This window comes from Culex pipiens, chromosome 2 (assembly GCF_016801865.2).
Source record: "Culex pipiens pallens isolate TS chromosome 2, TS_CPP_V2, whole genome shotgun sequence".
Lineage (NCBI taxonomy): Eukaryota > Metazoa > Arthropoda > Insecta > Diptera > Culicidae > Culex > Culex pipiens.
In genome coordinates, this window is record NC_068938.1 from 105,580,921 (window position 1) to 105,605,339 (window position 24,419).

The 24,419-nt window shown below is 39.3% G+C and overlaps 1 protein-coding gene across 10 annotated transcripts in view; it reads left to right on the forward strand.

Moving 5' to 3' along the window:
* Positions 1 to 24,419, forward strand: part of LOC120427680 (nuclear receptor coactivator 1) — a 340,351-nt gene that overhangs the window by 305,946 nt on the left and 9,986 nt on the right. For all 10 annotated transcript variants that reach the window (XM_052707553.1, XM_052707557.1, XM_052707555.1 and 7 more), the window contains 5 exons: positions 13,617 to 14,033; positions 14,095 to 14,476; positions 15,055 to 16,184; positions 21,263 to 21,346; positions 21,431 to 22,226. In XM_052707553.1, coding sequence (XP_052563513.1) covers positions 13,617 to 14,033; positions 14,095 to 14,476; positions 15,055 to 16,184; positions 21,263 to 21,346; positions 21,431 to 22,226 — 2,809 coding nt within the window. The remainder of the gene's footprint in view (positions 1 to 13,616; positions 14,034 to 14,094; positions 14,477 to 15,054; positions 16,185 to 21,262; positions 21,347 to 21,430; positions 22,227 to 24,419) is intronic.

The window sequence follows — 24,419 nt, forward strand, 5'->3', positions numbered from 1 at the left end:
TCAAAATTATCACGAAAAGATTGTTGAGATTATTTGAAGAGTTTCGACACGTCGCATGGCATGATTTGCAGTAAAAACTTGGAATCCGTTCAATCCGGTACCGGTTATTTGAACCGGTTCATTTGAATCGGTTCAAATTTATCACGAAAAGATTGTTGAGATTATTTGAAGAGTTTTGACACGTCGCAAGGAATGATTTGCAGTAAAAACACTGAATCGGTTCAGACCGGTACCGGTTATTTTAACCGGTTCAACTGAATCGGTTCAAATTTATCACGAAAAGATTGTTGAGCTAATTTGAAGAGTTTTGACAAGTCGCAAGGCGTGATTTGCAGTAAAAACACTGAATCGGTTCAGACCGGTACCGGTTATTTGAACCGGTTCAACTGAATCGGTTCATATATATCATGAAAAGATTGTTGAGCTAATTTGAAGAGTTTTGACACGTCGCATGACATGGTTAGTGATACAACCCCGGAATCGGTTCAACCGGTACCGGTTATTTGAACCGGTTCAACCGAATCAGGTTGAATTGCTCATATATCGATTCCTTGAATAATTTCATGAATTTTGATATGTCGCATGACCATATTTCTTCAAAATTTGGCTTTATAGTTCAAATGAATATTACTTTTGTAAAAATAGTTACGATAACTATTTTTTTAAAATTGTTAAAATATGTTTAACATGTTTTAAATATTTTTCCCTTAAAGTAGAGGTTCTCCCCTTTCCAAAAACCTATATAAGTTGGTATTTTGGGTTATTTTACGATGTGCTCTGAGCCCTTGAATTCCATGTAACGCTGTTTTTTTTTCCTTTGGCCCCTCCCCCCGGGAACCCGCCCCCCTAAACCACCATATTAAATATTTTTATCTTAAAGTTGATTAATTTTCAAATCCAATGGTATATATGAAGTTGATATTTCATGTAATTTTCACCAAGTTACAGCTTTTTGAAAATCCATGTAACGCTAAAATGGGGCTTAGTAACTTGACTGTTAATACAAATCAATGTATCTAAAAAAATCTTCGTGGTAAAAACGTTTAAGGGGTCCTTTTCAAATATCCGTGACCTAGAAAATATTTTACCACGTAATTTTGGATTTATTTGCATTTTTAATTTTTTTATACATTTAAAAGGAGGCGCTCGATACTTCTTGCATCTTCACCTAAAACAAAGCTTTATGAATGGTCGTGTGCCTCCGTGAAAATATATGAAAAAACTTGAGTTGGATAAAAAACAAAAATCCACAGAATAAATATTTTCTAGGTCACAGATATTTTTTTACCTTGAAATTCTGTCCTATCCTGAAATCTTGAGATTTGTTCAACGATAATTTGCAACAATATCAAAATAGTTTGCCTATTTTCAACATTCTCAGACACTTTTAATTTTTTGTACAAAGTCATAAACAAAATGCGCATGTTGAGTTCCAAGTAATAGATTGTTATAATCGTTGAATATTTGTTGGAAGAGTTATCCTGTCAGTAATTTTTTTGTTTTCGATTTCTATAAATAGCGATTATTATTTATATTTTTTTATGTACCTCGTCACTTTTTTCCTGAACATTGATTTACTTAAAACCAGGGCTGCGGAGTCGGGTCATATTTCAAACGACTCCGACTCCGACTCCGACTCCGGCTTTCTCTGATTAGCCGACTCCGACTCCGGCACCGGCTTTCAACAAATGGTTGGCTCTGACTCCGACTCCGACTCCGGCCTACCAACTCTTGCCGACTCCGACTCCGACTCCAGCTTTCAACAATTGGTTGGTTCCAACTCCGACTCCGACTCCACATATTTTTAAATGTTTCAAAAGTTAGTTAATTATTTTTTAAACATTGATAAAAAGGATTATTTAAATACTTTCTAAGCGTCATGGTTTTCTCAAGAAAAATAAGTTAAGTAAAAGTAAAGTAAAGTAAATAAAAAGAAAAAAAGTTTCTAGGTTACAAATTTTATACGTTATGGAAACAGAAATCAGAAAAAAATTAAGTTTTAGAGGCATTTTGAGGAGACCAGTTTTGTAAATTTGGATTTATTTGCTTAACCTCAAATTTGAAAATATTTTTTTTAAAGCTAATAAATTTAAATATTAAATTGTTATTTTTGAATGAATAACTAAAAGAAACCTGGCCTTAATGATCTATTGAACATTAAAATTCAATTTGCTCACTTTCAGGCTGACATTTGTAAGAAGCACAGTGACAGGCACCTTGTTTTTTAAATGACAATTTTAAACGAAACATTTTTTTTTGTTTTTTTTAAAGACGTACATGGACATCACGCCATGGCTGAAGGAGATTATTACTGCAAATCAATGTATCTAAACAATTTCTTCGTGGAAAGGACACTTAAGATGTCCTTTTCAAATATCTGTGACATGGAAAATATTTTACCCTGGACATTTTTAATTTATTTTAATTTTAAAATTTTATACACTTTAAAAAGGAGGTGCATGATACTTCGTGAAACCTAAAACGAAGCTTTATGAATGATCTTGCGCTACCATCAAAATATATGAAAAAACTTAAAATATAATAAAAAACAAATATCCACAAGTAAAATATTTTCTACGTCACAAATATTTAATTTTTTTAAGGTACATTGATATGCAATGATTATCACCTTCCGTCATATTGGCGAGGGACATGCAGTATGAGAAAATTCATACCAGTTAATAATATATTGATTTTATTTTTTTTATAATATTTGAAAAATAAATTGAAATCCTATATTTTGTTCTATACATTATTTATTAGTTTATTTTTGTACTTAATTCTTGAGATTTATTCAACGATAATTTGCAACGATATCAAAATAGTTTACCTAAAATCAACATCAACAATCAATGATTATTTCAAAATTTGTTGCAACTTCTTTTGATATTTTTTTTATAGTTTCAATTATTTTAAATGCAACACTTTGATTTTCTTGTACTCACACTCAAACGGCGGTCGCATGATTTTGATGCATAACGGCATGAAAGTATATCAGAATCTGCATAGGAGGATGGCGTCGCTATTTTTAGACCACGTTTTCCACTTTTTCTGTATCGAAACCGAATACTTTATCGACATCATTTTGCTGGGCGAGATAGGACGCCGTCTATTTTTAGACGATGACTCAGCACTTTTCCACTCTTGCACTTAAAACAACCAGATGGCAGCACAATGTAACGCCACGTCCCTATGAAAACTGTCCTCATGCATTTTTTGCTCGGGGCAAGACAGTGAAAAAACCAGAGCAAACGAGAGTTGCTCTGGGAGCAAACGGGAGGAAATGAGAGCAATTCTGAGAAACGAGAGAAACCCCGCTCTTCTCTTCAAAAATGTCACTTTTGACATTGATGACGTTTCTAATCTGATGTTTTGTTTTCATCGTTTTAATTTAGCCTGTTGAAGAGGCACTTTTGTTTCTTGTGCTAAAGTTCGTTTTTTAGGCATCAAAATAATGTTAAATGGTGCATTATCACTAAATTTGCCTCTCCACAACCAGCTGCAAGTAAGTACCAGGCTCTAGTGAGCATTTATTGGAAATTTTCAACTAAAACCTCGGAAAGGAAACTGTCGCACTGCCCAACTCCAGAATGTCCAATGTTTTTTTTTGTCTTTCTCCTCTACCAGACCATGTCAAACAACGTGCCTGGGAATCTGTTTCCGTGCGGTGCCATCATCAGCTGTTCTGGAAGAAGCTCAAGGTTTAAGCAAAAGTCCTCCGCCCGCCGACGGATCTGCAGAATTCCAGATAGCCTATTGGACAATATCTTTCGGTCATGGACCGGTGCGCGTCCAATGCCAAAAGCGACGGTTTCCGGTGGAAACCAGGAAAAAAACGACATGACCAAGAACTAGTGCACCATCGATCGAGGACGATTGCACGGAAGGCGGAAAAGGTTATCACGGCATCCTGTCTCTGTCACCATATGCTGACTGTTTAATTTTAGTATATATTGTGAGATTGTAATTATTTATTGTATTGATAGATAATTGTGTTGATTAATAAACTTCAATTACCAAGGGGAGGGAGGGGGGGTTGGTTCGTCGTTCTCGGAAATTTGCAAGATGTAGGACTATGGTTCCACGTCATGGAGGTCGGTCTCGTCGAAGGCGCAATTACGACATCCTTGATCAAGGTGTATTGAACGGCTCAGCCAGAACCTTCTTGCGGGAATCCAACTGGAACGGGTTTGTCAATACCGTTATGTCTCCGTGGTAATAATCCATTTTCGCTTGCACGAAAACGAAACTATTGGCACTACGCCCCCCGAGGCATGGCCTTCCTCTAACGTGGGATTTCTGCTCCAGCGCCTCTGACGAGACAGGAGAAACCGGGACCGACGTTTTACTTCACCATCCGATAGAAGCTCAGTGGATAAGGCGGGAATCGAGCCCGCGTCTCATAGCATCATCGGGATCGGCAGCCGAAGCCGCACGTCATCCGCGAATATGGTCAATCCGTAGGAACACTGTTTGGCTCGTTCATTAGGGCAAAGGCCATCATGTTCCGGAACCGTGTATGCCGGTTCCGCGACGTCAAAAATTGCTCTATGTTTCAGGCTATCGTCGCGGCCCTGTGAAACGTTCAGGTTGAAGTCAAAATCGGTCTAGGTTCTTCAGCAACGATGTCCAGTTTCCGGTTAGACAAGTCTACCGTTAGAAACGAGCCCGGAACTGCCCGTGCAGCACACCCAGAAAGAAGAGATCGAACAGACCATCGACGTCTTGGATATTTCGCTGCCTCGTATGCGTGGTGCGGTGTGCCATCTGTGCCGTGGTTGGCCAAAATCTAGTTGGTGCACTAACTGTACGTTTCCGGCATACACGGTCCACGCTCCTTTCTATGCCTGTTTCTAAAGTTACTTTGGTCGCAAGGTCAGGCAAGGCTCTGGAGGAAATTCTGCCTCCTTCCAAACCCGACAACGAGGAAAAATTGGCCGCGGTCGTCGTCCCCACCGTCGGATTACTCTTAGACAATGCCGCTTGAAGCACCGCGCAGGGTTAGAATTCTTCATCGTTTCTGGAACCCCGTACGTTTTGTTATTTACTTAGCTACCTTTTCTGGTCATAGTGGATTGCACCCAGTATAATTTGGCCTAACTTGCCAGGAATCCAGGCCAGGGGCTGCAAAGAATGAATCGGTATAGATTAGAAACAAAATTTGATAAAATTCCTTCGCGCGGATCTCTGGTCAATGTAAACAAACAACAAAACGTCATAGATTCGTTTCGCTCTTCTCTCATTTTGTTTGCTCTTTTCAAAGAGATTTCTCTTTAATCAACCGGAGCAACCCGGAGCAAACGGGAGAAATCGGGAGGAATCGAGAGAAATGTAGAGCAACCGAGAAGAATGAGTTGAAAACAATCAACCGGAAAATTTCAGAGCAAACGGGAGCAAAACAGAGAAAACTGGAGGAACTTGGAGTAATAAGAGTAACTCCCTTGCTCACTGTCTTGCCCCGAGATTTTTTGCGTTATAGGGGTACGACATTTTTGCCCGTTACCGACAATTGTCGACATTACCGACGGCGTTTTGGTTGTATTTCACGAATAAAAAACCTTATCAAAACGAGAATTAAACCACAAACTTTTTGGTTATTGATCCGACACACTACCACAGCGCCATGGACGCTAGATGAAAAGTGAGTGGAAGAGCACCAACATATGCTTCTCTTTGGAGTGTTGCTCGGGGATGGACCAGCATTATATGTGTTGGTGAGAAATGCAGATCGCTGAAATGTTTACACGCGGGCAAAAATGATCTACGGGTTTGCTGCAAAAATGTTATAAAATGTGACATTTTCTGCAGCAAATCCACTGTTGCAGATTTTGAGATATATTTTTCCTTTGGGTGTGATTATAGTGTAATAACACAATTAGAGCTTTTCAATCACAATAAAAAGCTTCAAAAACATAATGGCATCTGATAAATCAATTAAAAATATAAGATATTTTTTAAATTAAGCTGTTCTATAGGAAATACTGAACAATAAAAAAACATATTTTTTGTTAAATTTAAGATAACTCCGGCTCCGACTCCGACTCCGGGTTATCAGAAATCTTCGGCTCCGACTCCGACTCCGACTCCAGCTCTTAAAATTTAGCCGACTCCGGCTCCGACTCCGACTCCAGCTGTTCGAGTTTTGACGACTCCAACTCCGACTCCGACTCCAGGTCCCCAAAAAGACCCGACTTCACCGACTCCGGCTCCGACTCCGACTCCGACTCCACAGCCCTGCTTAAAACCACCAAGGCATTCACTATCGGGGTATAAGATGACTGTGTATGTACAAAGAACTAGATTAAATTTGGTCAAATTTGAGTTTAAAGGGTACATAAATATTGGCAAAAGGATGCAGTCAAAAATCAATTAAATATTTCTGACTACAAAACCAATATTGTTTTTTTTTTGAGTTATGATGATACTACATACTTGGGTAAGAGCTGATTAACAGGTTATCATTTAGTGATCTCTAAAAAAAAAATGGCAACGCAGCGCATGCAACTTGCAAAAAAAAAAATTAAGAAGTTTTGTAAATTAATCTGTTTTATAGCAAATACTAAAAAATAAAAAATAAATATAATTTTTGTTGAATTTAAGATAACTCCGACTTCGACTCCAACTCAAGGTAATCAGAAATTTTCGGCTCCGACTCCGACTCCAGCTAATAAAATTTAGCCGACTCCGACTCCAGCTGTTCGAGTTTTTACGACTCCGACTCCGACTCCAGGCTTCCCAAAAAGACCCGACTCCACCTACTCCGGCTCCGACTCCGACTCCGACTCCACAGCCCTGCTATAAACATATGGAAGACAATAGCTTTTAGGACCTATTCAAAAAAACTCTAGATATTGATATTAAATGAAATATCAAAAACATTTCATAGTGATATAAAGTTTAGTCAATCCTAAATTTTTAAACTATTCAACTAGTCTCAAAACCCAACAAGAATTTTCTCGATCTTTCCTGGTAGCTAAGGTAACTCGTATGTGTGTGTGCCATTTCTGCACACCATTAAGAAACCGGTTGCGTATGTGTTGTTCAAAAACAAAAATACTCCTCACACCACACCAGAATCCATCCTCTCAATAAGCCAAAAACAACAACAAGCACGCATTTTCATCACGCGAATTCCGCTTGGATGACCCTCGTAAATCCCATAAATGCAGTTTGCCGTCCGCCACTCACAAACACATGTTTGCGCTTAGATCGCGATCGCGAAATTTTACATGAATGTGTGTGATGCGCACCAAGACGACACGATCGCGGTCATGATCATCGTTCTCTCGTGGATGGGATGCTGGCTCGGAACCGGCAATGAAATTTTCGCGCGAGTGTTTGCGTGAGAGACGAGAGATGTGTGAGTGGGTGATGACGGGACGGGACGATCAATCATTTCGGCTAAGGTTGTTGTGAGTTTGTCTCATTATGCGAGCACGGCTCTAAACTTGATTTAGTGCGCGATCGTGTCGTCGAGGTGTTTTTTCTTGTATTTTACGGATGCTCCGCAAACTGCTCTATATTTAACGAGAGAGTCGTTTAATGGAGTGTCTTTGTTCCTTTTTGATACCAAAATCAGCTGATTTGGTCAACTTATTGAAGATCACATAACCACGCCGATCAATATCGGCGCCGACCTAATCCAAATGTCAAACTAACGCTTTTCAACGGTAGAATCCCGTCACAAAGACACACACACTGCGCAGACGACCAGCGATTTCTAGTAATAGCTGGTCAGCAGAGCATCCTTTTTAGAAAACACGATGACGACGACGACGAAGAAGTGGTTTTTGGTTTTGGTCTTGAATGTCGGCAGTCGTCGTCGCAGTGGTGGTGATGGCCTAATGAAAGTGAAATTGGAACAACAAGCTTCTTTATTTGACGCGCGACGACGACCGTCAAGATCGTCGTTCGTTTGTCGTTCGAAATTCGTTTGGCAGGAATGAGCGAGATGAGATGTTTAGGAAGGGGAGCAGAAAAGGTGTTCTCAGGTTTGGGGTTCGCGCTAAGATTTACGATAATATTTGTTTTACGCGTTGTCAACGTTTGTTTTAGCAGTTGTTTGAGTGATCGAACAAAGCCGCCGCCGACGAAAGAGAGAGAAACCCGTTTTTGTGATGGTTGTTCTAGTTTTGAAAGCGTTTAATGGTCATTTTGCACCAGTAAAGTTGCTATGCAATCATTATTTGTAAAAAAAAAACCTGTGCCTAGAAAAAAATGAGCTTATAGTTTGCGCACATCTGAATTTCACACAACTTCTGAATAATATTAATACTTTTGATTATCTACGTGGAGAAATGTAAATTATTTTCAGTTAATTAGACTTCTACTTTCATTGATACTTTGGAGTTTAAAAAAACATATTTTTGCCCATTAATTAAAAAAAAATCGAAAAACTATACAATTTTAGTTCATGAGTGCAAATGGTACACTTTAGGGACCATCCATTAACAACGTGGACACTTTTTTGAAATCTGTAGTGTCCACATGGATTATCGATTACAAATTTGGTTTTATATTTAACAAAAATTGGGTTCCACAAAACAACACAAACTATTTTTCAAAATTTGTGGATTTTGTCCCTTAACACATATGGGTAATTCTCTACCAACTCACACGAAATCGGGAAAAGTTGCCCCGACCCCTCTTCGATTTGCGTGAAACTTTGTCCTAAGGGGTAACTTTTGTCCCTGATCACGAAACCGAGGTCCGTTTTTTGATATCTCGTGACGGAGGGGCGGTACGACCCCTTCCATTTTTGAACATGCGAAAAAAGAGGTGTTTTTCAACTATTTGCAGCCTGAAACGGTGATGAGATAGAAATTTGGTGCCAAAGGGACTTTTATGTAAAATTAGACGCTCGATTTGATGGTGTACTCAGAATTCCGAAAAAACGTATTTTTCATCGAAAAAAACACTAAAAAAGTTTTAAAAAATCTCACATTTTCCGTTACTTGATTGTAAAATTTATTGGAACATGTCATTTTATGGAAAATTTAATATACTATTCGAATCTACATTGTCCCAGAAGGGTCATTTTTTCATTTAGAACAAAATTTTTCATTTTAAAATTTCGTGTTTTTTCTAACTTTGCAGGGTTATTTTTTAGAGTGTAACAATGTTCTACAAAGTTGTAGAGCAGACAATTACAAAAATTTTGATATATAGACATAAGGGGTTTGCTTATAAACATCACGAGTTATCGCGATTTTACGAAAAAAAGTTTTGAAAAAGTTACTTTTTGCGTTTCTCTTTGTTTCGTCGTCCGTGTTTGTCGCGGGTGACCATGAATGGCCATGATCGATGACGACCAACTTTTTCAAAACTTTTTTTCGTAAAATTGCGATAACTCGTGATGTTTATAAGCAAACCCCTTATGTCTATATATCAAAATTTTTGTAACTGTCTGCTCTACAACTTTGTACAACATTGTTACACTCTAAAAAATAACCCTGCAAAGTTAGAAAAAACACGAAATTTTAAAATGAAAAATTTTGTTCTAAATGAAAAAATGACCCTTCTGGGACAATGTAGATTCGAAAAGTACATTAAATTTCCCATAAAATGACATGTTCCAAAAATTTTTACAGTCGAGTAACGGAAAATGGGAGAATTTTTAAAACTTTTTTAGTGTTTTTTTCGATGAAAAATACGTTTATTCGGAATTTTGAGTACGCCATCAAATCGGGCGTCTAATTTTACACAAAAGTCCCTTTGACACCAAATTTCTATCTCATCACCGTTTCAGGCTGCAAATTATTGAAAAACACCTCTTTTTTCACATGTTCAAAAATGGAAGGGGTCGTACCGCCCCTTCGTCTCGAGATATCAAAAAACGGACCTCGGATTCGTGATCAGGGACAAAAGTTACCCCTTAGGACAAAGTTTCACGCAAATCGAAGAGGGGTCGGGGCAACTGCTGTGTGAGTTGGCGGAGAATTACCCATATATAAAAAAAAAAACAAAAAGATTGAAAGGTTTGATGAATTTCAAAGAGAAAGAAAAGGTTTTTTTTTAAATTGATTATTTTGAAATAATGTCATACAAAAAATGACATTTTTTATCCGTGAACATATTTTTTCTAATCCGTTTTCTTCATAACTACCTATAACTTTACCCAAGACAACAAATCGTTCAGAAAATCAATTCGAAAGTTAAAGATTTTCGGATATTTATTTACGTCTCAAATACAAAAAAATCACAAAATCGATCGATTTCGTAAAGAATTTGGAAAACTGGGTCAACAAAATATTGTTTCATTTTTCAAAACATTGACATAATTACATACAAATATCGGAAAAAGTCGGAAATTCGCCAAAATCCGCCAAATATTGGGAAAAAAGAAGGGAATTTGATTTTTTTTTTTCAAACACTCGGGAAAAGTCGGGAATCCCAAGCATACTCGTTTGCAAATTATTTTCTAAATCTTGAAAAAATTTGATATTTTGTACAATTTTCAAATTAAATTAATTCAATTCTTTCTAAGGAACTTACATAAAATTTAAGGTGCCTTTCACTATCTCCATCTATTTGAGACGAAACGACATCAAAAATCCTTATGAATATTGGAAGCATTTTGAACAGATATTCATAGTATTTTTAATGAACCATTTTTTTCTTAATTTAGTAGTAAAAGAGGTAACATCTAACATATAGCAACAATCAAATAAATGAAAAACTAATATAAAAATAAAGCCTTATTTTAAAGATTATGGCCAGCGTGAGTAATGATTATATGTTATTTTGTCACATTGATTGAATATTTGAAAAATGATTTCAGCTTGAGTTTGGAAGTTGTTTTTTATTTGTTTCTTAATTCATTTAGTCACTTCCAATATTTTTACAAATTTTTCTCTTGAATTTTTTCGAGAGTTTGGGTAAATTGTTATAGATAAAGCTTAATTTTTAGATATCGGAAAACTTAAATATCGAATAAAATCTAATCGTTGTTAGACCAGAAAGACAACAAGAAATTTCGCTTAAAAAAAACAATGTTTAAATTGAAAAAAAATATGAATCTAACAAACTTTGAATAAAATTATTGCAAATATGTTCAAAGAATTAGTCTTTTCGAACAATTCGCATAAAATAAGTGGTAAACCATAGAAACTTATCAAACTGATTTTTCAATAAAAAAAATTAAACAATTAACATTGATTTAAAAAATCCATACATATCAAGGACTTTGTACAAACATTTTTTAAAACCCAATTTCTAGATATTTTTTAAAATTATTTGAAAGACCAATAACAGCAATCATGGTTAAAGCGTTCTATGATTTTAAATTTAATAGAATTAAGAATAAAATTTAAATTAAGTTATCTTTAACTTTTGCCATTTCCAGTTGAAACGAAGCATCAAACATTATTTTTCGGTTATTTTTTAAAGCCTTTTTGTTTATGTTTCTACTCTTAATCAAAATAACGAGTGCTTAAGCATGAGCATGAGCATGAGCATGAGAGACCACCCATGGTTGTCCTTCTCCGTTGCTGAACAGGACCGTAATATCCTATCAACACAACCGGTCATACGCTTCAACGATCAAATAATGTTTCCCTTATCAACAGCATTCATGAATGCGCTGAAAAGATAAAACATCACGGTCATCAAAACTAGAGCCGTTGCTAATAGGAAACAGTCATTGGCCACCAACGGCGCCCGCCATGTCAGTTTGTAGATCTCGAGGGAACGGGACGGGAATGTTAGTTAGCACAGGCTGCTACCAAGGGTGGGTTCTATACGATATCCACACCCCCGCGTGTGCCGGAAAACTACTTCTACTTGGGATTTTGTTAGTGGGAAAGGGTAATGGCCAGGATTCATCATAGAGGATGATGATGTGACCCAATAATCAATGAATTTCGTTGAGTGATAGGGTGATGTATTATGTATTCTCAAGGCAAACAATCGGATGATGCGGATGAGACCATTCCCGGTTATTTGGTGTTGAGTTTAGCACAAATGATTTAATCTTAGACAGCCGGCTGTGGAAAGATAGAATCAAAATTGTGTGTGATTAAAAAGTGAAATATTATACTCAGCGTAACACATTTACGTAGAGTTGACCTGAGACTATTTATACTTTTAAGTTTTTATAAGATGAGCGACCAATTAATTACTGATGAGTTATGAGTTATCTGAAGGACTTGAACAATCGCGTTGAAACAATATTTGTCACCGTGCTTTACGAGCTATAATGCTAAAATGTGATTTCGCGGGAAACGAAAGGTCAAATATAATTTATGCTAACGCAATTAAGAACGAATCTTCCCATGAAACAATCGCAAATCATAGAACAAAGAAACTCGACTGACTAACGAGAAAGACGATCGCGATATTTGAACTTTACAATCTAATTAAGAAGAAAAAAAAAGCCACGTCAATAGAAAGGAATAGACAAACATACAGGTAACCACAAAACGGACTGCCTCAACTGTCATCGTGACAACCAGAGCAAGCCGCACCTTCACACACACACGCGCGCACTCACCCGACAAACTCACCGACGACGAACGACGCGAAAAAACATGCGATCCGTCGGACAGGCATCGCAAAACGGACTCTTAATCAAAATAACGAGTGCTTAAATTGTTTAAGTATTTTTTTAGAAATTAAGAAATTTGGAAGTTAATTTTCTGACTTAACAAAAACGGTCAATAGTTTGATTTGTTTGTTTGTTGAAAATCTTTCTTAGGTAAGAAATGCCGATTACTTGAGTTTCTGGAAAAGTCGGGAATTTGAAAATGATCACCCTAATTATTTTGAATTGGGTACTAAAGTCCTATGTCAATTTTTATGTACAACGGTAAAAAACACGATTAAAAACCATTCCTGATCACTTTTTTTTCATTTTAATGGAAATTTTTTTTTTGGCAAGACAACATTTTTTCGATGGATCAACTATGGTCCCCTTGGAACGAGCTGTCAAGTAGGAGCTTTTCTGTCAAGAAGGATCGCGAGGTTAATTTTTCAAAATTGATTTAAAAATCCATTTTAAACTCTTTATGCTCGTACAAAGGGTCATTGTACTCAGAAAAATAAGCTTTATCGCTGTAAACAATAATATCAGCTATCTAAGCTTCATTTTAGGACCCAATTTGCTACTTTTTTACGTTGGTTTGCTTTTTGACTAGTTAATTACATAAACCTTTATAAAGTGTCTTAGTTACTATTGGTCGTCACTCACTGAAAATAAGTTCAAATCGGAAAACGAAACACATTTTAAATGCTTTAACTTTTATCTTTAAGACAAAATCTTGTCAGACTGCTTATTGACCGACGGCTTCCCAGTTGTTTTTGTTTTTCTAAAGCGATCTTCCGACACAGTGGGTCAAATAGCATTTTTTTATTCCTGAATCGTTCTACTGGTTCTATATTAAGTCCAAATGCACTTCCCAAACCAATCCAGAGTTGTACTCCCCGCACTTCACACGAGTGTTGATAAGCAACTGACTGAACCGCAATCTCTGCCGGCTTCGCTCCTCCTCTTCCCGAGCACTTTGTCGGGAAGAATTGGGGTTGGCGTAATTTTAGGATTATGCAACAGACGTTTGCACGAGCAAGACTCTTCACTAATTGGACTGCTGCTCTTTTTCTTTCTTTTGCGTCGTTTGCAGTTTCGTCGCCTGCTGGAGCAGGGCAACCGTGACCTAACCACGGCCACCGGCAACCGGTGCTCCAAGTGTTCGCCCGACTGCAGCGACTCGTGCAAGCTGCACCCGGTCCAGCAGGGCGAAGTTTCCTCTACCGAACCACCCCTGCCGGAACCGTCCGTCAACGGGCACTCGCCGGAAAAGTCCGCCTACTTCGAGGCGGTCCAGTACTACATCTCCAACATTGGCTGGGCCCTGCTCGAGATCAACTCGGACGGCGTGATCGAATGCGCCACCGAGAACGTCCGGGACGTGCTGCACTATTCGCGCAACGAGCTCCACGGACAGAGCATCTACTCGTACCTGCACACTGGCGACCACTCCAAGCTCAGTCCCATCCTCAACAAGAACTCGTTCGAGCTAAACTGGGATCAAGATGAGGTAGGTTTCCCGGACCTTCTATGGGTAATCTTTCTCCAACTAACGCCTTGCTTTTTCGTAGATGTTCTGCCAGTCCCCGAAGCGGACGATCCGCACCAAGATTCGGTGGCTGCTGAGGGCGCCCGACAGTGCCAACGATACGATCGAGCAGAAGCAGCAGCGGCAGGAAAAGTACAAGGACCTGCTGATCATTTCCGCCCAAGTCAAGGATGACACCGACGCCGAGTCGTCGTCGGTGCTCTGTCTAATCACACTACCGGAGGACGAGCTGAACCAGCAGCAGCACGGGCAGCTCGGCCAGTTGGGGCTGCCAGGAAGCGTAGGAGTAGGAGCGGGAGCGGGAGTAGGTGTGGCCGCGGCCATCGAGCTGTCCAGCCTCACGATGCCACAGACGCTGGACGAGCAGCTGACGCTCAAGCTGGACATGAACGGCGCCATTATAGGTGAGTTGGAACGGTTTGTGTGCGTACTGTTCCGACGAGAAGTCCGGGCGTTCCATCGCTGCCGATCATTAACCTCCCAGCCACCCACTGACCTCATGCCCGCTTCCGGTGTGCCCCGTTCCGGTTTCCGCCAACCGGTTCCAGCACAATTCAATCACACTCACGCTTCATCTTCAAACACGCGGCCCTTTTCATTCGCTGTTGTTGTTTACATTATTTTGAAAGACGAAAACCCTACAGCAAGCAGTAACATAATCAAACTTTTAAGCACCCTCCGCAAACTCAAATCAGCACAAATTGCTGCTGGATCTTTTTCCGGATCTTTTCCGGAAAAGATCCGAACACAAATGCGGTTTGATGTTTGTGGGGAGAGTCAAAAATGAAAACAAGTCAGATGACAGATCGAAGGGTCCTCCGTCGACAAATGTCACTCACGACACCATCCTCAAAATGCGCAACGGTGCTCACGGCACTCACGGCTGACCGTGGGACGAGTACAGCAACAGCACAATCTCATATCCCACAGTTGTGAACCTTTACCAATGCTAACAAAACTTGTCCTTTCTACCTCCTTCCAGACTTAGACGCAGCGACGCTGAGGAAGCAGTTCGCCGGGTACCTAACCAAAGAGGCCTTCCGGTCAATCCACGATCTCTGCCACTTCCAGGATCGCGCCCGGCTCAACGAGCACCTCAACAATGTGATGAACGCGAACGGCACGGCCCAGGTCTCGTCGTACCGGTTGCGGCTCGGCGGCCCCGACGTGTACGTCCACGTGAAGGCCCAGACGAGATTATTCCGGAACAGCAAGGCGAACAACGAGCCGGACTTTATCATGGCGATCCACACGATCCTGACGGACAGCGAGGTGGCGATGGTGGAGGCCGCCGGAGGGTTGAACAATCCGTCCTCGTCGTCGTCGTCGGGGTTGGCCATTCCGAGCACGAGCACCGGCGGTGGCGGAAGTAGTAGTGGTGGCAGCGGCAGCAGCAGTTCATCCCGCCAGTTGCAGCAGATCACGCAAGGGGTCAGCAACATGGGAGGACCGCTAATGTCCAGTATAATAAACGGTGGCGCCGGAGGCAACGGTGGTCCAGCCGGAGGTCTCCCAGGGGCCCTCTCGTCGGTGGTGTCCCCGCGGAGCAACCCAACGGCTTCGCTAATCCCCCCCTCGGACAGTTCGAACTTCTTCAACTCGGACTTTGAGTTTGAGTTTCCACATTCCACGTTCGACATGGAGTCCGTCGGGGTCGGCTGGGACTCGCGACCCGACTCGCGGACCAGTGTCACCCCGGTGAGCACCCCGCGGCCACCCTCCGTCACGGCGTACAGCCCTGCGGCCGCGCCCATGTGCCCTTCGCCGTTGACGCCGTACCACGCGGGCAGCGCCGGAGGGCAACCGTCGCCGTCGAACAACAACCAACAGGTCAACAACAACAATAACAACAACAGCATGACCAACAACAATGCCGGTCCGTTCGGGAGCAACTTTCCGTTTCCGTTCGACGACAAGGAGAAAATTCAGGAACAAATTCACCAACAGCAGCAACAGCAGAACCAGCAACAACAGCAGCAGCAACAGATGGCCTCACACGATTCGGAACGATTGCGAAATCTACTGACAACCAAACGACCTCACTCAAATGCCTCATCCTCGTCCGGGCTGGACATGGACCATGACCACCGGAACCCGAACCGGATCTTGAAGGTAAGTACACCAAAAACCTCGAATTCCTAATCTTCTTCAATTGGCATACATCCGATCTGGCCGTAAAAAACTCCCTCTTTTTCAAAATTTCATCCCTCTCTCTCTCTGTACTCCCATAGGGCTTACTAAATTCCGAAGAAGATAAGGATAGTAATGGGAATAGGTTACGCGTGGCTCCTCAGTCAGTTAGAGCGGCCCCACAGCAGGGTGGTAGCGTGGTGATGGCGGCCACCGAGAGCAAAAAGCCCGGTGGCGCCAATAACATGCTACTGCAGGTAGGCGCCCCTCTCCACTCTCCTTTTAGAAACACCACGTTTGGTTTGAGTTTTTGTTTCTGTTTTTCTAAATTACTTGCAAGCACTTGTGTACTAGATTTTTTGTTTTGTTCACAAACACCGGTTCCACAAATAATTAGTTTACAAAATCAATGATAAAAGTTTCAAACAATGAACATTCGCTAGTGGGGTGACTTTGAGCGTAAGGGCACCACGTTTTATTATACAGTCGATTCTCTGATGGTAGATCTTCTCGATCTCAATATTGCTCCATCTACCGATGAATTATTCAGTCCCTTCAAACTGCTTAGGCTGCACACATAAAGTACGTCACGCTAAAATCAGTCAAAATTTAATAGGCGCAACATTCTCATCACTAGCACAGTCATTTGACTCTCACCACCTTTCTCCAATCTATGTAGATTAGATAAGGTAAGGTGGAATTTTTCAGCTGTCACAATAGTTAGCACGAAACCTGGATTTTAAATAGTAATTTTCAGAATAGTTCAGATTTTTCCATTTTCCGGGCATACACTCAAACTTGCAGGCCAAGTGCGAATGATGCTGATAATACCTCTTCAGTTGACGCTCAGGCAAGGAACATCCTGGAAGGAGCGTCACTGACTACGTCCGTAGTCCTGTTAGATCTTTCTTGATCAAGACAGTATAGCTCTGGTTCCTTGCAAGTGTCCTATTTTCTTACCTCCACGTTGGCTTGGTTTTCATGATGACCTAGCTGGTGGCCTGTGGAAACGGATCGTAAACCTTTGACCACCGCGGGTCAAAGTCGAGACGGCTAAAAGAAAGGGGCGCGACAATGTGGGAAAGGGAAGTAATTTGTGATTGTAGACGGTATTGTTTTGATTCGCAGTATGTTGAGTCAACTGCTGTGGATGTACCTGAAACATCACACAACGGGGTTTCTCTTCTTTCCGTTTTTATCTATCATCTATATTCTGTTAATTTTGTTTAACTGATTCTCTAACGCAGCTTCTGTTTACTATCCTCCATTTGATTTCGATTTTACTTATTTGATTCTCTTATTTCTCAACACTTTTCCACTCTATTTTACCAATTGATGCTGCTGTAACAAACTGTCTGCTTTCCCTTAATTTGGCAGCGATGTCAATTTTGTTTATCATGTGCCTTTTCTTTATTTATCTATTTCAATAATTTCTCATCTTCCCTGTAAATTGCCCATCATAACAATAATCTAAGCTTGTTTGTTATCTCTTTTCATTAACTATTGTTAATTTCTTTATCTTCTTCATAAATTACTATCTTTCTTTTACTATTGATTCTTTACATAGTATGTTTCCTTCACTGTCCATTGTTTTGAAACTTCACCTTTTTCTTAAGCAAGTGAGGTTCGAGCCCTTGCTCAATTTATGGAATGATTAAAGGATTAACACAAATATTACTATTGTACTTTTGAAAAACTTTTCTAAGATGCTTAGGACCAAAATATTGTAACAAAACACCGCGACAAAAGAAATAGCAACAGATAAACACGACTCAACAATAGGGAAGATTTCAGGAGAAAACAATACACAGTAAATAACAATTAGTTTTTGAATTCAAACTAAAAATAAAACAGTTTTTGCTTTAATGAAAGTTGTTAGGCACACTTTAAATGGTTAGGCGCTTATACTTACATCAAACCCTACGTAATGTACCACCCCCGGCCGAGTTAAAATGCGTAACCGGAAAAGAAGGTGTGCATGCCTGGCACGAACACTCAAAGCGTGTTCTAGCGTGCTGCTCGTACTGACTCAGAGCAAGGGTGAGATGTAGGTGTAAGGGCAGTGCGTGTTCGTCGGGAACCTGGTGCATAAGATCGGTCAAGGCCCGTTCTTACACTGAAAATTGCGAATTGCGAATTTCCGGGCATACACTCAAACTCCGATGGTTTGACACCAATGTTTTCAAACGAATGCGGTCACTTTTCAGTTTGAACGGAAAAAGGGCAGTGGGAATTGGGAGATAAATTTCCGGGTATGATAATTGTAGTCGCTGAGAACTGAAAGTTTGACATTTTTAAAGCCCTGGATGGAACCCGAGCCCAGAGAATAGCGTTGTCATTTACGGACACAGAGAACACTGGGCGAGAGTAATATGCCCTCGAGATTCACTTGCAAAAAGATATTTTATTCTTCAAAACAAAAAAAAAACACAAGCTATTTACGGGAATCGAACCAGAGACCTTTGAGCAGGGGTGCTCAAAGTTTTTGGAGGCCGGGCCAAATTTAAAGCTCAAATGAGCTTGCGGGCCAAATTTACAAAAAAGGTTGTTAAAAAAAATAAATTACGTTATTTTAATGTAAAAGATTACATTTCTGTTATTTAAAAAAAAGTGTATTCAAAATAATAGAAACCACAAAATAACTGGTTTCTATCGGTATTGTTGATTTTGTTGTTTCTGGTATTTGAAAAAAAAAAGTTTTTAGCTGAAAGTACTTGTATTTTCAAAAAAAAAAAGTTTTTTTTATATTTCGAAAATGGTGTTGACATTACATGTTGAACAATTCATCTATAAGTTAAGTGTGGCTAATGAAAAACCGTTGAGATCCAGAATTTCAACATTTCAATGAAAAAAAAATTTTAGAAAATGATTTAAGCTTCCGTATAGTTAACCTGCAATCATTATTTTCAAAAAAAAAAGCGAAACCACATTATTTTTATTTCATCGAAAATTTAATAAAATTCAAATTATTTTGAAAAAACCCAAACATGCTCAAATGATTTTAAATGCAAAGGAATGCATATTTAATTAAATTCAGCTAAATGCACCTAAATTTCATTTTTTAAGTTTTTTGAAAATATATTTTTGCTCCTGGCTTTCGAGTCAATTTTTTAATAATGGTGGAGGGGTGGGTTGATCGACGATAGCTTTGTAAAATATTTGCTGCAAACTTGATTCTCAGATTTCCACATTTTGTCTGCCTGAATCAGTTGATAGTCAATCAGACTCGTTATCTAACTGTAATGAGTTCGAATTCCTTAGGAAGTACAATGTTAGTTTGAGGGTCAGTTCATAAAAGGGTCAATATGACTTGCAAATTAATAAAGAAAACTTTTATTTTTGCAACTATTACAGAATTCTACCTAAGACAAACTTGAACGTTTTTTTGATATTTCTAAAAATGTTTGATAAAAGTTTTGACGATATTTACTAGTTTCACTCACATTGAAACGTGTGAAATTGTTTTAATTACAAAATATTTGGAACAAATTATTTCCTAAATAATATAATTATAATCCTAAAGTGAGGATCAAAATATTGATAAATCATAAGATATTTTTTTATTAACAAAAAAATAAAAAAAGATTAGCATAAAAAAGCTTAAAATAAACCTTAATTTTGAAAAAGTATTAAATCACTTTACAAGTGGTCAACGGGCCACAAAATATCACCTCGCGGGCCACGTTTGGCCCGCGGGCCATACTTTGAGCACCCCTGCCTTTGAGGCTTTGACAGGCAAATCAGATGACGTAATGGCCTCGGCCACCACACCACAACAAAAGGTCGAATGCCAAAGGGTCGAATGGACAAATGGTCGAATGGGCAAAAGGTCTAAAGTGGACAAAAGGTGGAATGGACAAAACGTCGAAAGGACAATAGGCCGAATTAAAAAAAATACATTTTTGCAAAACAAAACATTTGATGTGTGCCTAAATACACAAATATTGAAAAGCAACTACGGAAAGGTGATTCAAAATTTAGAAGTCGAACTATTTTTGGAAGAACTGCTTATGTTTGAAAGACTGTAAAAACTCACAAAAATATTTTGAGAATCAAGAAAAGGTTGTTTTAAAAATTAAAAATAAACGTCCAAAATATTTCAGAAGTCGAACTTTTTTTTTCAAAGAACTGCCCATGTTTGAAAGAATGGAAAAACACACGTAAATATTACGACAAACAAGAAAAGGTTGTTTTTTTTTTAAATAAAATGACATTTGGAAAAATATTTAAGAAGTCGAACTTTTTTTTTGAAAAACTGCTCATGTTTGATAGAATGGAAATCTTCTCAAAAAATGTTTTGGAAGTTATTCTCTTTATTAAAAAAAATATCGTTACTAAATATAAGGATACAGAAAAAAAATCCGATTTGATATCAAGAAAAAAAAAATTCAAGATTTATTTTTAAGTTTATAATTATTATTATTTGTTTCATTTTTCCACATTTACCTTTTGTACTTTCGACGTTTTGTCCATTCGACCTTTTGTCCATTCGACCTTATGTATTTCGACCTTTTGTCGAAATCCTAGAAGTCGATGTATGACATTTGTTGGAGATTGTTTCAATTAACGAATAAATTCTGAGGGAACGATGCTCTCGACTATGAATTGTGGGTGAAGCAAATATGATAAATGGCATAATGAACTAACATCAAAATTTCCAAATACTTTATTAAGAGATGAGTTTTCGTAAATCTTTTATCGAGATAGGGACAGGTTTTATTCAGACAATATCATTCGAAACCAATTGATTTCTGATTCATAAACCGAAAATCAAGAACCTTGTCCGGGGTGCCTCGAAAGACTGACTACGTCAGGGTTAGATTATTAGATTGAAAAAGCATAATTTCATACTAATGCAATTTTTGTTTTGTGAAAGTACACCAATTACTCTAGTTGGCCATCAACACTGCTCACAATACACACCTTGCTTCTTACCTTAACTGACTGAGTGACACCAAATTCATTCAGAATGCGCTTTTGAATGAGTTAATTTTTCGATAGTTTTCATTACTTTAATAATTTATTGCTAAAATTGCGATTATGTTTCGTTCTCTACACAGCTTCTCAACGAAAAGAGCGACGACGACGACCTGGAGGGCCGAAATCGACCGAGCGAACTGCTCCGGCAGCTGCAGAAAGTGAAAGTGAGTAACGTCTCCATCGCACTGACTGATTGATCTAAGGACAATTCTCGAATAATCCGAACATCCCTCCCTCTTTCCCTTCAGGACGAACCCAAAGAGCACCCCGCCCCGCTCAACAACGAGGAGCTGATCCAGATGCTGCGATTCCAGGGCAACGACCGCAAGCGACCCTCGAACGAGCCGGACGAGGGCGGGGCGGCCAAGCGGCCCTCCGACAAACCGTCCAAACTGTGCGAAAAGAACAAGATGCTGGCGTCGCTGCTGGCGAACCCGGCCAAGGCGCCGACCCCGCTCCTGCCCGGCCATCTGCCGCTGAACCGCATCATCCCGGACATCCCGATCTCGAACGTGGCCCGGCAGATGGCCAGCGTGACGAGTTCGACGCCCCCCAACCAGCAGCAGCAGACCATCAACAACAACAACCTGACCACTAGCAACAATAATCTGAAGCAAGTACAACAGATGAACCATCAGCTGCGGCTTCAGCAACAGCAGCAGCAGCAGCACCAACAGCAGTTGCGTAAAGCGCAAGCAATGCCTTCACAATCACAACAGCCACCTACTTCATCCGATATCTACCTCAGCCAACACCAGCAGCAGCAGGCGCAACAGGCGCAAGTCCAAGCCCAGCAACAGGCACTGCTTCAGGCCCATCTTGTGGCGGCGGCCCAGCAGCGCCAGCAAAACTTCTCCCCTGCCATCCAGGACTCGGGCATCGGGTCGGTGGGCAGTGGGACGTTCGCCACGCCCTCGTCCGCGACCAGCACCACCAGCACGCCCATGCCCGAGTGGGACTCGGAGCTGAACGAAATACTTAACCACGTGATCGACATCGCACCCGAGGGGAACTTTGTCGACAGCGAACTCAATAGTTTACTAGGTAAGTGCGACATGATTTTGTTGTTTAGCAACTATGATTTCAACAATTTTGGATTGGATTGGATTTTCACTGTACGGTCCAAAGCCTCGATTATCCGAAGGCCGATTATTTGGAGGTCGATTCAAATCACTTTTGAGCATTTTTGGGATCAAATTAAAAAGGAGACATCGAAAAAAAAAGACTTTGACTTTGACTTTGACTTTGACTTTGACTTTGACTTTGACTTTGACTTTGACTTTGACTTTGACTTTGACTTTGACTTTGACTTTGACTTTGACTTTGACTTTGACTTTGACTTTGACTTTGACTTTGACTTTGACTTTGACTTTGACTTTGACTTTGACTTTGACTTTGACTTTGACTTTGACTTTGACTTTGACTTTGACTTTGACTTTGACTTTGACTTTGACTTTGACTTTGACTTTGACTTTGACTTTGACTTCGACTTTGCCGACACTAAATTTTCACTGTTTTACAATTTTTAGTGTAAAGATAGTTTTCAATAGAGCCTTAACGCCATTTGAAAAGAAACCCGTTTTTCGATCGAGTGTCGTTCATTTTCTGAATTAGTTTTTTAGCACATTCTTTAAACGCTTTTCAATGACAATTTGAATAGTTTTAGAGAAAATCAATTTAGTGTCGGAGGTCATGATGGCTGTTACGACTTTTACAAACTAACAAGAGGAATCTACAAATTAACACAAAATATCGTCTTTTTGAAAATTCAGTCCAGACTTAATTATCCGAAGCCTCGTTTATCAGAATTTTAGATTATCCAAAGTTCGTTTATCCGAATCATGAACAAAACATTTCACCGCCATTTTGGTCGCCATCTTGGATCTAAAAAAAACTATTTCTTTTTATTAAGGGTAGTTTCGACAAGATGAACAATAATGTACTTCTCTACCGAATTTCGGTAAGATTTTACCTAATTCGGTAGTTTTGAGTTTACCGAACTGTTCATTCGTTTAAAATCGGTAGATTTACCGAATTCGATGAACAAATCTTAGTGTGAAAATGTTAGTATTAAACATTAAACGTTCAAAATCGTCGAAAATCTATGCAAAATTTTGTGTCGTTTGATACCTACAAACTTAGATTTTTTTACCAAATTTGGTTGTTGAAAAATCGGTAAAGTTTAGATCGGTAAACTATCTGTCAAAATGATCAAAATTTTAATGAATTTCGATTGTATGATGAACAATAATGAACCTCATTACCAAATTTCGGTATGTTTCTACTGAATTCGGTTATTTTCACTTTACCGATCTGTTCAGTAATTGAAAATTCGAAAAGCTTTACCGAATTCGGTAAAAAATTTCAGTGTGTATATTGATTTATTTTAAATTGGGTACTAAAGCTTTATATCATTTTTTTCTGTACAACGGTGAAAACACGATGAAATTCCATTTCTGATCATTTTTTTTTCATTTTAAAGCAAAAAAAATGACAAAACAACATTTTTTCGATGGAACAACTATGGTCACCTTGGAACGAGCTGTCAAGTAGGAACTTTTCTGTCAAGAAGGACCGCGTTATTAATTTTTCAAAAATGATTAAAAAATCCATTTTAAACTCTTTGTGGTCGTACAAAGGGTCATTGTACTCAGAAAAATAAGCTTTATCGCTGTAAACAATAATATTAGCAATCTAAGCTTCATTTTAGGACCCAATTTGGGTATTGTACGACCAGTTTCTAACTAGATTCGGTCGTTGGAAACGACCTCCGGCTCAACGACCGTCGAAATAGGCGGCGGGCCAGATGCGGGCGTAAAAGTGTCATAACCTCTCCCCCCTCACTTTGTCCCACCATCAAGCTGCAGCATTGTTGACAAACAAACAGAGCGCGCGGTCGCATGAGGGCGGCATCGTGCCAGAATTAGGGGTGGTCATGTGGTTAAAAATGAAACATTTTTGAAGAAAAGTAAGATTTTTCCGATTGAATTAAAAATTTGCGAGCAAGTTGGAACTATTATTACTGCTGTCGGAGAAGTGATGAAAGATAAAAATGTTGATCCATGGTTTTTTATAGAATTAAATTTTTTCACACCAATTGGGCGACCATTTCCAATGACCGTGAGAAGATGCCAGAAAATCCAGCTATGAGCTAAATCCACAATATTTTTAAAACAAAATATTTAAAAAAATATTTCTATGAAAATTAAAGTTAATACAAATTTAAATCAGTGAAAT